General features: G+C 41.8%; 1 protein-coding gene across 13 annotated transcripts in view; it reads right to left on the bottom strand.

The window, feature by feature from the left end:
• RNF220 (ring finger protein 220) overlaps positions 1–12,564 on the bottom strand; it is a 325,409-nt gene that overhangs the window by 24,569 nt on the left and 288,276 nt on the right. For 12 of the 13 annotated variants that reach the window (XM_081865514.1, XM_081865518.1, XM_081865513.1 and 9 more), the window contains 2 exons: positions 11,834–11,889; positions 8,081–8,159 (listed from right to left, as the gene is read on the bottom strand). In XM_081865514.1, the coding sequence (XP_081721640.1) occupies positions 8,081–8,159; positions 11,834–11,889 (135 nt within the window). The remainder of the gene's footprint in view (positions 1–8,080; positions 8,160–11,833; positions 11,890–12,564) is intronic. The other variant, XM_081865517.1, reaches the window with a different exon arrangement.

Below are 12,564 nucleotides of genomic sequence, written 5' to 3'. Positions count from 1 at the left end.
GGACACATTTTAGCAATTTTTTAAACTTAATTTGTTTAAATAAAACCAATACAAAATACAAAGCATCTAATTCAAAAGGGGAGGATATAAAAGCAATATATCTATTATCAAAGGGTTGCAACTTTCAGCTGAGTTCATACCATGAGGGTGATCCAACTTCTTCATTTTAATGTCTAATAACTATGTGCTAAAGAGCCCTAGCAAGGGGTGTGGGTGGGTGTGATTCACTTGTTTCTCTATTGCCCCTGAAAGTCTGCAGTGAAAGTCCTACTGCTTGTGCTACCTTGGAGAATTGATTTGGCCTCCCACACTAGTTGCCCTACTCTTCAGAAGTGCTGGAGTTTTTCTCTCAAGTGGATCCCAAGGAAAACTGCAACTAAGAACTCAAAATGCTTTTGAGAAAGGTAAATGGGGTTGATCTCTTCCGTATGCTAGGCTAGAACTCTGCTTGAAGAGAAATTACAGCAGATGGTGTATTACACCATTAGTGTAAACCTACTCTGGGCTACCATGAAACTCTCTCCCCCCCCCCAATCGTGAATAATTGCCCAAGTTTATAGGATGCCAAATCCTGTACCAGACACACTAGTAGCATCCACCCTTCCCCCCCCCCAGTAAAATAGTGTGAATTGCTTGTTGCCTTAAATTCTCCTCCAAACCCACAGATTCTTTTACATATGCCCTGAAGATGATTAATGCAGGAAGTAGTACTGAACAGTTAATGACCTTGGCTAACTGAGGCTTACATTTTGCAAACAGAGTCACAAACTCAACAGGCAACTGGGATTTCCAGATGTAAACAGCTATGCTTGTGGTGTTACTGAATATTTATTTTGGGCATGTGTCTGCTTTTTCTTTATTTTTAGCCTATTAATCCCAAAACATTTATGGGGAACTGCTTGCAGATAACATCTTGGGTAATTTTATATTAGCAAGTTTTCTGCTCTGAAACAACTTGCTGAATTAAGCACAAATAAATCGCATGTAGGAAGCACAGGAAGCTGCCTTATAAAGAGTCAGACCATTGGCCCGTCTAGCTCAGGACTGCCTACATTGATTGGCAGCAGTTCTGCAGGGTTTCAAATGGGCTACTCCCAGACCTATCTGGAGAAGCCGGGGACTGAACCAAGGACCTTCTACGTGCAAAGCAGATGCTCTTTCACTGAGGCATGGCCCCATCCCCAGAGTTCTCTTAAAAATCTGCATTAACTCTATGGCTTTCTAAGGCACACTTGGCAGCATCTGCCATGCTCCAGTGGCTGTGTCCTTTTAAATAGTAATAGTCCCTTTAAATAGTTTGCCTCACCCCATCCTCCACATCCATAATTTAAATGAACACGTTGTTGTTGTTGTTTAGTTGTGTCTGACTTTTCGTGACCCTATGAACCAGAGCACGCCAGGCACTCCTGTCTTCTACTGCCTCCCACAGTTTGGTCAAAATAGCCAAAGTTTTATATTGAGACAAAATAATTACAATTGTATACATCTGTTTAGCTGTATACAATTTATTCCATTTGTGCTATTTGGATATTTCCTGAGAACAGAATTTTGTTGAAATCTGGCAAGGGACTATAATATTAGCAAACAGAGAAGGCAATGTCTGGAAATATGGTATAAAGTGTGCAACAGAAGGAATGAGGTGGTCTTTAAGCTACAGAACAGTTTGAAAAGAGGGCAGGGACTTTCCCACTCTTATTCTTCCACAGCGGGAACTTCTCTCATTTCTGCCACATACATTAAATCAATCATCTGTTCTTCAAGCTAACGTTCCTCTATAGCTGCACCCCTGCCTGGAACAATTTCCCCATCATTTCAGTGGAGAAAACCCAATTTCTCCACTGAATTCTACAATTCTATGAATGGCTCAGCTCCCTCTACTGACAGAATGGGAGCCCTAGGTCCTCATGAGACTCCCATCAGCACCTGAGTAGACAGATATCACCTGCAACATTTTTCATATCCTTAAAAGCTAGAAATGGGGTTTTGTTTTTAAACAATGTCATAGGAAGTTAGCTTCTGCAATTGTCAGACTATGAAAGCCAGAAAGTTGGTTTTATCTCAGGAGCCAAATTCTGGAACACCATTTCTATTCTTGTAGGATAATATGCCAAAGCTTAACTTTTGGAGTGGATTCGAGAAAATGGATTTGAGTAAAAAAGAAAGAAAGAAGAAGATTGTCACGTGAGTGTACACACACACACTGACCTCCCTTTTTTAAAACCCTCTTCTAAACCAAACAAGCACCTTGCCCAATCAACCATGAGGAGCATGAAGAGTTATATAAAGAAGATAATTATAAAGGGATTTAATGCTTGGCGAGCTCAAATTGCCAAGGCTTATGACAAAGGTAGCACACACGCTTGCTTAACTGGCCCAGTGCCCTGGCTTTGCTCTTATGTAAGCGACACAGCCGGAGCCGCATCCAAAATGAGATTTGTTTTATGGAAAAGAAGAGCGTGCCCCTTTGCTCTTGGGAACGGCAGCCGAGTCCCACCTCCCTCTAGTTTTGCTCCATTCCTGATTAATGATCTTGTCTGCCTGATTTATGACCCACCCTGACAGATTAGAGTTTCCTCTTCAACCGCCCCCTCCCCCCCCCCCCAACCTCAGAAGGCACAGCCACACTCCGCTGGAAATATTAGAGAATTATTAAATAAACATTCATACGTCATGTCTCTTCCCAACCTGAGCTCATCCTAGTCAACACTCGGCAGCCCTGGCCTGTTTGCTTTTCATGCTGACAACAAACAGCTGGAGTGATTCATGGAGAGGCTGGCTACAATGTTTCATGTCATATATCATGCTAGCAGGGCTCCCTGCCCCAACAGAGATAAACTGATCAAGCACAACGGGCTGGAATGAATTTATGACAACACAAAATTGAGGAAAACAAATGGGAGGTGACCCAGTGGGGCACTAACCCAGACTCTTTCCTTGGCCTGCAATCTAGTTTGGTGGCAGAAAGCAAAATTGAACATTGGCACTCTGAATTAAGAGGCTGGCTTCTTAACCCCAGGAAGCCTTGATTTCAAGATGGCACCAGGCAACGTGGCTCGCATCTTCAGGGAGGAGAAAACGAGCCGTTGCCGAGTTTGCAGCCTACACACAGGTGGGTTAGTCTTAGCACCACTGCTAAGATTCAGGGAACAGCAATGCAGGAGGGAGGGCCGAAATGACAGAAAAGGTTGGCTGATCTAAGCAGATACTACCGAAAGAAGGAAAACATGACATCAAGTCTTAAACTAATTTAAAAGCTGTTGTAGAGGAGGAGCAGCAGAATTGTTCCTAGGTAGGAATTGATTCTGATGGCAGAATAAGATGCACTGGCGTTAGACTCCAAGAGGAAAGGCTTAGGGCAGGGATCCCAAGCTGAAGTTCAAGAGCCACTAATAGCTCTTGAGTAGTTTATTTTTCAGAAACTGCAGGCCCAAACAATCCCAAAAGGTTTGCTCCTGCTCCATCTCCCTCCAATCATATATTGGTGAAGCACATGTTTTGCAAGCAAAATATCCCAGGTTCAACCCCTGGCATTCAGTCCAAAGCCCTAGGGTTGCTGGCTGAGCTAGATGGACGCCTGACTCAGTAGAAGGAAGCATCCCATATTAAAAATGAGATGGATGGGAGTTGGAATAGTGGGAGGAAAGAGAAGCATGTTGGCCTAGGAATGCATGGAGAAGCTATAGAGAAAGCTTGGATGGAAAGGTGATGGTGGATGCTGTTGTGGAATGACAGAGAAACAACAAAAAAGACTGGGAGAGCTGTTTGGAAGAAAAAACAGCAGGAAAGCTGGTGGATTGCAGCTGCTTCATTTTACCTCTGTGCTACTTTATGGTCTCAAAGTTTCATATGCCAATGAATTGGGACAATTTTTCCAGTGGCAAGAATAGATGGGGGGAAACTGTTTGAGGACGGATGAGACCCTGTTTACAAAGTATATGGCAGGATTATGGGTCAAAAAGCTTTCATCCATTATTATCAACTTTGCCAGATTAGTTCAGGATGAATGCTCAGAGGAATTAGCTCCTTTGCAGACACAGACTCCCTGTGGAGTTCTTCCACACAACCTCTATGTGCATTCACAAGGCCCCCAAGAAATGTTCCCCACTAGCCTCTTAACTTAAATCATAGAATCATATAATTGTAGAGTTGGAAGGGAATCGGAGGGTCATCTAGTTCAACCCCCTACAATGCAAGAATCTCAATTAAAGCACCCATGACAGATGGCCAGCCAACCTCTTCTTAAAAACCTCCAAGGAAGGAGAGTCCACCACTTTCTGAGGGAGTCTGTTCCACCGTCAAACAGCTCGTACTTACTGATGTTTAGTTGGAATCTCCTTTACCATAACTTGAATCTGTTGGTTTGGGTCCTACCATCTTCCATGTGACAGCCCTTTCAGTCCACCAATACCCAAATCCCCCACAAAGCAGTCCCACGGGAATTAACAAAGGAGGAAAAACACTTGCCTTACTACAAGGTTCAGCTATTCACAATAATTTGAGCATCTGCCTGACAAGAAAAGCAGTTGCTGCTACAGCGTTCTGCTTCTGACTTGCTGGACTAGTTTGCAGTCATTACTGACTGACTAGACTGCCTGCTGGATTTCCTGAGTACAGAATAACTATTGTCAGGATGGCTAACTAGACTCTCCTTAAACTCTTGCATTCCCTAGCTGAGGCTTGGTTGCCCATCCAGATGGCTAAGCCACACTTGCATCTGTACAGCAAGGTCTAGCAGCATGTAATAGATTCTCTGTGACTACAGAAGAAAGACTGATGTAAAGAAGAGATGGAGAAAAATAAGGCGACTGAGAGGTGGATATAGGTGGCTTATGTATAAAATGTTTGGTGCTTTGTGAAGAGATTATTCTTAAAAGGGGAATTAAAGATCTATGAAACATATTAAACAATAAAATAAATATAGTTTAAAAAGCACACAAGATAGAATATTGAGTCCCAGGTTGCGTGTTGTTCAGGAGCCAAGGTGGATCCCAGGCACTGAAAGGTTCTTGTTTTAAGCTTAGCAAAACCTATACCAGATGCTCTTGTTGCATGCCTGTGCTGGCTGTACAGCTCAGTAAACCCTTTCTAGCCCTGTTATTCTATCACTTCTGAATACATGCTCAAGCACTGAAGACTAGAAAAACCAGTTTGAACATCAACCAACACAACCAAAGCTGAACCCCACATGGTTTTTCTACAGCTGAGCATTTCATCCCACGCTGCTCTATTTAGTATCTTCTAGACTACAACCATCAGATATAAGCAATATCCTCATTAAAAAAACAACAACTAAAAATATATTACATTATATTACATATAGAAATCACCACATGCAGTTAAAGGGGAAAAAAGAGAGAAATCTTTATTTTTTTTTTGTCATAGCGACCCAGTTCAGATGCAACAACAAATCACAATTTTCCATTTTGACTGATCTGAGCCAATAGCAGCTTTCATACCAAATTCAAACAAAAAATGAGATGAATGAGATACAAAGAAGAATCCATCAGCAAATACATTTCTCTTGAACTGAGGTAAGTTGCTTGGCATGCAAGTGATTCAGCTACAAGCAGCCTGAAGCACACATTCCATTAACTTTCAACCCAAGTACATTAGCTCTGCGCCCAAACAAGGACAGTTTACTGTATTGTATTAGCTAATTAAAAATATACGCTCCATGCCTAGACTTTGTTTTGGAAAGGGAAGAGAAAATGAATGTCATTCTTATAAAAGTAGGATCAATAAAGAGAATCACTGCTAACTCCATTAACCATTGTTCTAAATGGACAGCCCAGCTGACACAGGTGATAAACCATGTGCTTCTAAACACTTTTTAAAATGCTAATCAGACATTACATGGAGCTTAACACACTAATCAATAATGCCCAGATTTAAAAGCAAAAATTAAAGTTATGAACAGAAGGAAGTGATCCCATGGAGAGCTCACCACAATCACCACCCAAAACAAGAAAAATGAAACCAATTTAGCTCTAGATTAAGAACCAGGAACTGGAGATGAATCAATTTAGCTAGCTGGACTGGGTCACCATACATCATGGCTTGGCAGTGCAGGTGAAAGCAGCCAGACAGTAAGAATAAAAGAACACCTTCCTTTCTGCAAGCCCCAAGGTCTGATCCCACTTATCAATTAATTTAACAGAGCCCACCCCTTCACACACAACATTCTAGCTCCTTAACCATCACAACACAAACTATTTATCACACACAACTCCCGGAGGAGCAGGGACAGCACAGCTGGAACCTTTGCTTCTAAACATTTTGTTTTCTGTTCCCTTTGGAACTTAAGTCTCTAACTAAAAAGCAGTAACCCTTTACCACAAGGGATTTCTCATGAACCAAGAAATTGCTGTAAAGTGCAATAAATGGCATTTGGTTTTTACCTTCTTAAGAAAAGTAGCGGGCTGAGTATCCAAGTGTAATTTTTGACTTCTGAAGTCAGGAAGTTTTCAGTGCTCTCTACAAGGGGTCCTAACTTGTCACAAAGAGGAGGGTGCCATACTTTACAACTCCGAATTATAGCATGTACCACCTTGGAAAGAATGTGGGGTCTGCCAAGAGACACTGAATAAAGCTTTTAAAATTATTTGATCAAGATGACATCAACTGACTGTTCTGGAAAATGTCAAACCTCTGCTTGGGAGGCCAGGATCTGAGGGGGATAAGTGTTGGTAACTAATGCTATTGACACAGTCTGCTGAAGAAGACTGAATTCTCCTGTCTCCTAAATGGAAGGCAGTATCAAAAGATGGCTAAGCGATAGGTGAAAAAATGGCAACAAGCAGCTAAATCCCTGCAAAGGAAGCTGGCATGCATTGGCAACTAACATTCATGCCTAATCAAATCATGAAATTCTCCTTTCACCCCTCTCTTGATTTCTGCCTCCAACGTCCTGAACAGCCTATAATCCGAGCTTTTAATTCCTAGGCACACAAATGCAGGAGGCTGAGGCAGGCAATATATTTCCCTCTGCATTTCATTTAAAATTGTAGCCCAATCTAGAGTGTTAATCTAGAAGAGCAGACATAGGGAACCAAAGTCTCACCAGATGGTCTGGGACTACAACTTCCATCATCCCTGACCATTTGCCACCCCAGGTGGAAGTGATGGGAGTTAGGAGTAAAATAACATTTGGAGGGTCTCAGGATACCCATCTCTGCTTTGGACTACAATAACAGAGAATTCAACTCGACCCCCCAGCACCTTGTTCTGGTAGATAATTGCCCTGAGACTTTGGGCTTGTTCACACAAATCACTGGCTAATAATCCTGTATGCACTGTGGGACATCGGAAACATGGTGCAGTCGTCTAAAGAACTTGCATCTATAGTCTCAAGTCTCATATTTTTGTTCTCATGACCTTAGCCTATTTCTATGCTTAAGACTTCAATTTTGTCTCTGCTAATTAGGAGCATACAAAAATGACATAGGATATTACTGCACATAGCATTGCCTTGCTGCAAGGAGACAGTGCAACATCATGTATCATCCTTAGGCTTGCCCCTGCACTTTGGTGAAGCAAAAGATCCAGTCCCATGTGACTCATCCCCAATGGAAATGAAGGTTAAGATAATCTTATTCTTTTCCAGAGGCAGGCCATATCAAGTAAAGCTTCTGAAAAATAACACATCCCAAGGGAAGGAAAAGGGCAGCACTTTGATACTGTTGAGAATTTAACACAAGGGGAAGATTTGCCATCATCCCTCTAAAGCTGTAGAAACTACAATAGGGACTTAGAAACGAAATATAAAATCATCCTTTCACTTTTAGAGCCAACAAACAAAATGGATTTTCCTCCATCCTACAGATGGGGAATTCCTATGAAGAATGAAAAACAAGCAAAAAATGGGGGGGGGGGACCTATCTGACATTCAGCTAGGGGAGAGATAAATACTGTATGTGAGTTTAAAAGCTGGATATGTTTTGCATGAGAAACATGTGGGAACTACACAAGGAAAGCCATAAGCAGTATGTCAGTGCTACAGTGATGCCCCTTTGATAGAAAGCTCCTGGCAGTCTTTTTTTGCCATCCCTAACAAAGACAGACATTCCTGAGCCATACTCACTTTTCTATGTCACTATTCTTGCAGGTCTTTTGCATAGGCTCCTGTTTACTGCTCTCTCCGTTACTCGTTGATGGCATTTCTGCAAAAGTAAGGAAGAGCCCAGATCAGTGAAGGGAAATTTTTATTCACAAAAAGTCAGAGAAACCCAATTGTTGGTGAATTGTTCTAGTGCTGGTTCCCAAGAAGAAACTACCAATAACATGCTGGAGTGTCCAAGTGACAAGTACTGTTGTATCACTCAAGACGCATTCATGACTTGCCTAGTATGGCAGACCTGCAGAACTCATAGCCCACAAAGTAGTTCTGGAATTGATAGGGCCATGGATTACTCAAAGCAAATAATGAGGCTGGGATGCCAAATTATGACAAATTGCAGCAATCCATCAATTTCCTGCTTTACATTGGCAACTGTTCACCCAAAACCGAAGCACTCGGAATTACGAGCAGTTTTCAAACCAGTTAGACACAAAGGATCCACTTCAACTTCCTTGAAATCGATTTGGTAAATGGCTTGTATGTGCAATTTGTTCTTTGTCAATGCTGTGAATTGCAGTTAGGATTCTAGAGGTTTTCTATTCAAGGGGTTTTCTGGAAGAAACATGTGTTTACAAGCCAGACAGGTTTACCCACACATAGGAATCAAAGTAACGCCATTTCTGTGGTCAGAAGAAGCTGAGAATTTTCTCACAAGCCTTTTGAAATCATGAGGGGAGGAGCACTGTTTCCAGAGGAAGAATTGTGAGAAGAGAGAGACTGTTTGCCATCAGGGGGCAGCTGGTTTTGCTCTACAGGTGCAGCTGCTGCCTCACCTGGAGGAACCTTCAGAAAGGAGTTGCTGCCAGGGGTATTATGTGTAGGTGTATTTTAATGTGCTGAATAGCGTGAAAGTCATGGGGTTGTGGAGAGTGTGTGTATAAACTTAACAGTGCCTAGTTTATTTTTTGGGGTTGCTATTTTGTTAATGTTATTGTTTTACAGATTATAAATTCTGTATTAATTTTTAATCATATACTATGACTTTTGCTTTAACTGTGATGTTTAGCTTATTTTTTATTATAATTGCTTCATTGATTATTTGTTAATTATTCTATATGATTTATGCTGTATTTGTGATGTTCCATTATGTTCTACTATGTTGCTGTTATTTATTGTTTGTAAGCTGCTTTGGGATTCATTTGAATGAAAAGCAGCACAGAAATATAATAAATCAAAATCATTGCAGGACAGCTACCATTGGAACTTCTCAGGAGTTTAACTGGAATTGAACTCTACTTGCACAGTATTGTCCCAATTCCTGAGTTAATTTCCATAGTGATAATATTTTATTCTTTAATACCATGGATAAAGAAAATGGTGTGAAATCACAAACAAGAATGTGGAATCACACAGAAAAAACCCCCAGAAAATAATGATCACCAAACTTATTTAAAATATCCCTCTACTCCAAATGCAGAATTCTCTCCCCCCCCCCAATCAATAAATCCTGCCTGGGAACTTCCAGCCATACTTTCTATTAGCACCCCATCTTTTTTCTAACCTGTATGCAAATGTCACTTGTCAATAGTTATAGCAACCGAGAGGCAATATCAGAGAGAGAGAGTGGGATTTGGACTATGGACACCCTAGTCATCAAGCTCCTAGAAGTGCAATTTCTCTCAAACACCGAACTATCTCACAGGGTTGAGAGAATAAAAATGGTGGGACTTCATGAACGCTGCCCTGTTTATACCTTAAAATAAATATTTTACATTTCTTATGAAAAGTTTTATCCTGTTCTTCAGTCCACTGCTTCTACGCAGTTACCAGAAAGAAAATAAAACAATTCATATAAAGATCATGTACCGTATTTTTCGCTCTATAACACGCACCTGATCATAACACGCACATCGTTTTTAGAGGAGGAAAACAAGGGGGGGAAATTTTGAATGAAACAGTGGGTGTATCATTTTTGTGCCTCATGCTGTGGCCACAGACATGTGATCTGATGGTGAGTTTGGGGTGGCCCAATGCAAAAATCCTGAGAATCCCTGTGGATCTGTGCTTTGTAACCACGTTTTTGCACCATTGTGGCCCCAGGCAACAGTGGGTGTGTGATTTTTTTGGTGCAGGCTGTAGCCATGGACATGCTATGTAATCTGATGGTGAATTTGGGGTGACCCAATGCAAAGATCCTGAGGATCCATGCTTTGTAACCACATTTTTGCACCATTGCAGCCCCAGGCAACAGTGGGTGCGTGATTTTTTGGTGCAGGCTGTAGCCATGGACATGCTATGTGATCTGATGGTGAATTTGGGGTGACCCAATGCAAAGATCCTGAAGATCCATGTGGATCCGTGCTTTGTAACCACGTTTTAAGTGGGGAGGGAAGGAAAAACACAGAAGGGACAAGGAGCACGAGAGGGGTGTGCAGAGAAGCAGCTGGCTAAGAATGCAGGAGAGGGGTTTAACGGGAGGGAGGAAAGGAAGGCAAAAGTTTCCCCCCCATACACCCAAGCCAGCCCCCCCCCCACCTGCATGTTTTCCGGCTGCCTGCGAGTCCCTAAAATGCTTCCCTGGATGCAGCAGCACCAGAGCACGGAGAGGAATTAGAAGGAAGGACGCGATCCTTTCCTTTCCCCTCTGCTTGCCTGGAGGGGGAGGGGTTGCCCGGAGGGGAGGGGATTTGCCTGCTCTTTGTTCCGTTTGAGCAAACAGCAACCGAAACAGAAGAGGGTGGGCAGTAAGACCCTGAGGCAGAATGCAGGAAAGCAACAGCTTCCTCTCTCACGGAGCTCCCTTCTCCCTGACGCGCGCGATTGGATTTTTGCCTGATTTTTGCCCCTGCGCTTGGGAGGGTCGACTCCAGGGACCACACATTCGCTCAGTAACACGCACAGACATTTCCCCTTACTTTTTAGGAGAAAAAAATCTGCGTGTTATAGAGAGAAAAGTACGGTATCTAAAATGCAGAATATGAACAGAAGCCAGATAAAAGTATTGCATTAAAAGGGTGAAAAACCAAAACACATCGAAAATTAAAAAGATATCTCAAAAGGCACTGAAATTGCATCAGACCCAGAGCCAGATGAACCTTCTTGGGCAGGCATTTCAAAGTTAAAATCCCAGAACTGAAAAGGTCTTATACATCTTACCTCTGAAGGCTTCTGAGAAAGATATTAATGGCTGATCATTTAGTAATATAAACAAATACTGTGACACTGGCATGCATTATCTATAGAAGGCAAAAAAGCAGGGGGTGGGATTTGCTATCTCAGAATGCATAATAACCTCAAACACAATTATGGTAATAAATGGAAAGCTTTCATGTGTCTCAAATCATCCTCCAAACCAAGAGGAATGAGAATGCATTGCAGGCTAGTCACAGGATTCAAAGCCAGAAAATCATATTCAAACTTCTTGGGACTTGGGTTATATTCCAGAACACTCTGGGGGCATTTAGCAGAAGTGTGGGATAGAAATAATGCACCATAATCTTCTCTGGGTGACTCCATAGTTTCAGTTTTTTCTATTTGAAAATGGAGGCAATAACCTGTCTCCATCTCCAGGAGCACAAATTAAACTGCTGCATGGATTCTCCTATCAAAACTCAAAAGCTGGTAACCACTCTATTACACTACTTCAGATCTCTGGTGTTGGGCACACAGGAATAATAATACTCCCAATATGCTGAATACTAAAACTGCACCATAAAATACCGATTGTCACTATGCAAGCCAACACAACAGATTGCCACATATATATCTTACACTCACCGTCACTTGCCCACTTAGAAAATTCTGGTGTTATTCGGGTACTAGGCGTGCCACCACTGGAAAAAGAGACAGCAGTGAAAATTTGTCCCAGGAAAAATCCCACAGCATGCATTTCTTCTCACCATTATTAGGAATGATTATGTACATAGTATAAAGTTTGTCAATTGCCTTACAATCAATTTGTGTTTACTCTCACAACTGTGTTAAAGCAGGACACTATTATTTTCATTTTACATATGGGAAACTGAGAAAAAAATCTGTCCGCCCATGCAATGAATCCCTAGCAGAAGATGAATTTGAACAGAGGCCTTCCAGGCCTAGCCATAACTATGTATCCACTGGAAGGGAAGATAAGACATGTTCTAGTCAGCGCAGAATGCAGCTACTGCAATGGTGGGTTAAGAGTGGATTACACCAATGCTACATCTTTACTGACTCCTTGTCATCTTCTGCATGCAATTCAGGATTCTAGTTCTTGAGTGATTTAAGCATTTACAGAACTTAGAGCCCACCTTTCATCTTCTGTTCTGTCACTTTCTTAAGATTTACCAAGAGTGCACCAAGACCTCCCTTTACTTGTGTCAGCCACATGCTAAGCTTTGAATAGCATGCAGAAATGATTTCCATAACTCCCTACAAACTGTGGAAATTCTTTCTCAACAAGACTCACTGATACTTAAAATAGCATTTTTTTCAGAAGCATCCATGCAGACGTTAAATGGCTAAATTTA

Source organism: Podarcis erhardii (assembly GCF_964252035.2).
Source record: "Podarcis erhardii genome assembly, chromosome: 6".
NCBI classification, from domain to species: Eukaryota; Metazoa; Chordata; class Lepidosauria; order Squamata; family Lacertidae; genus Podarcis; species Podarcis erhardii.
This window is presented reverse-complemented; position numbering and strand designations above follow the sequence as displayed.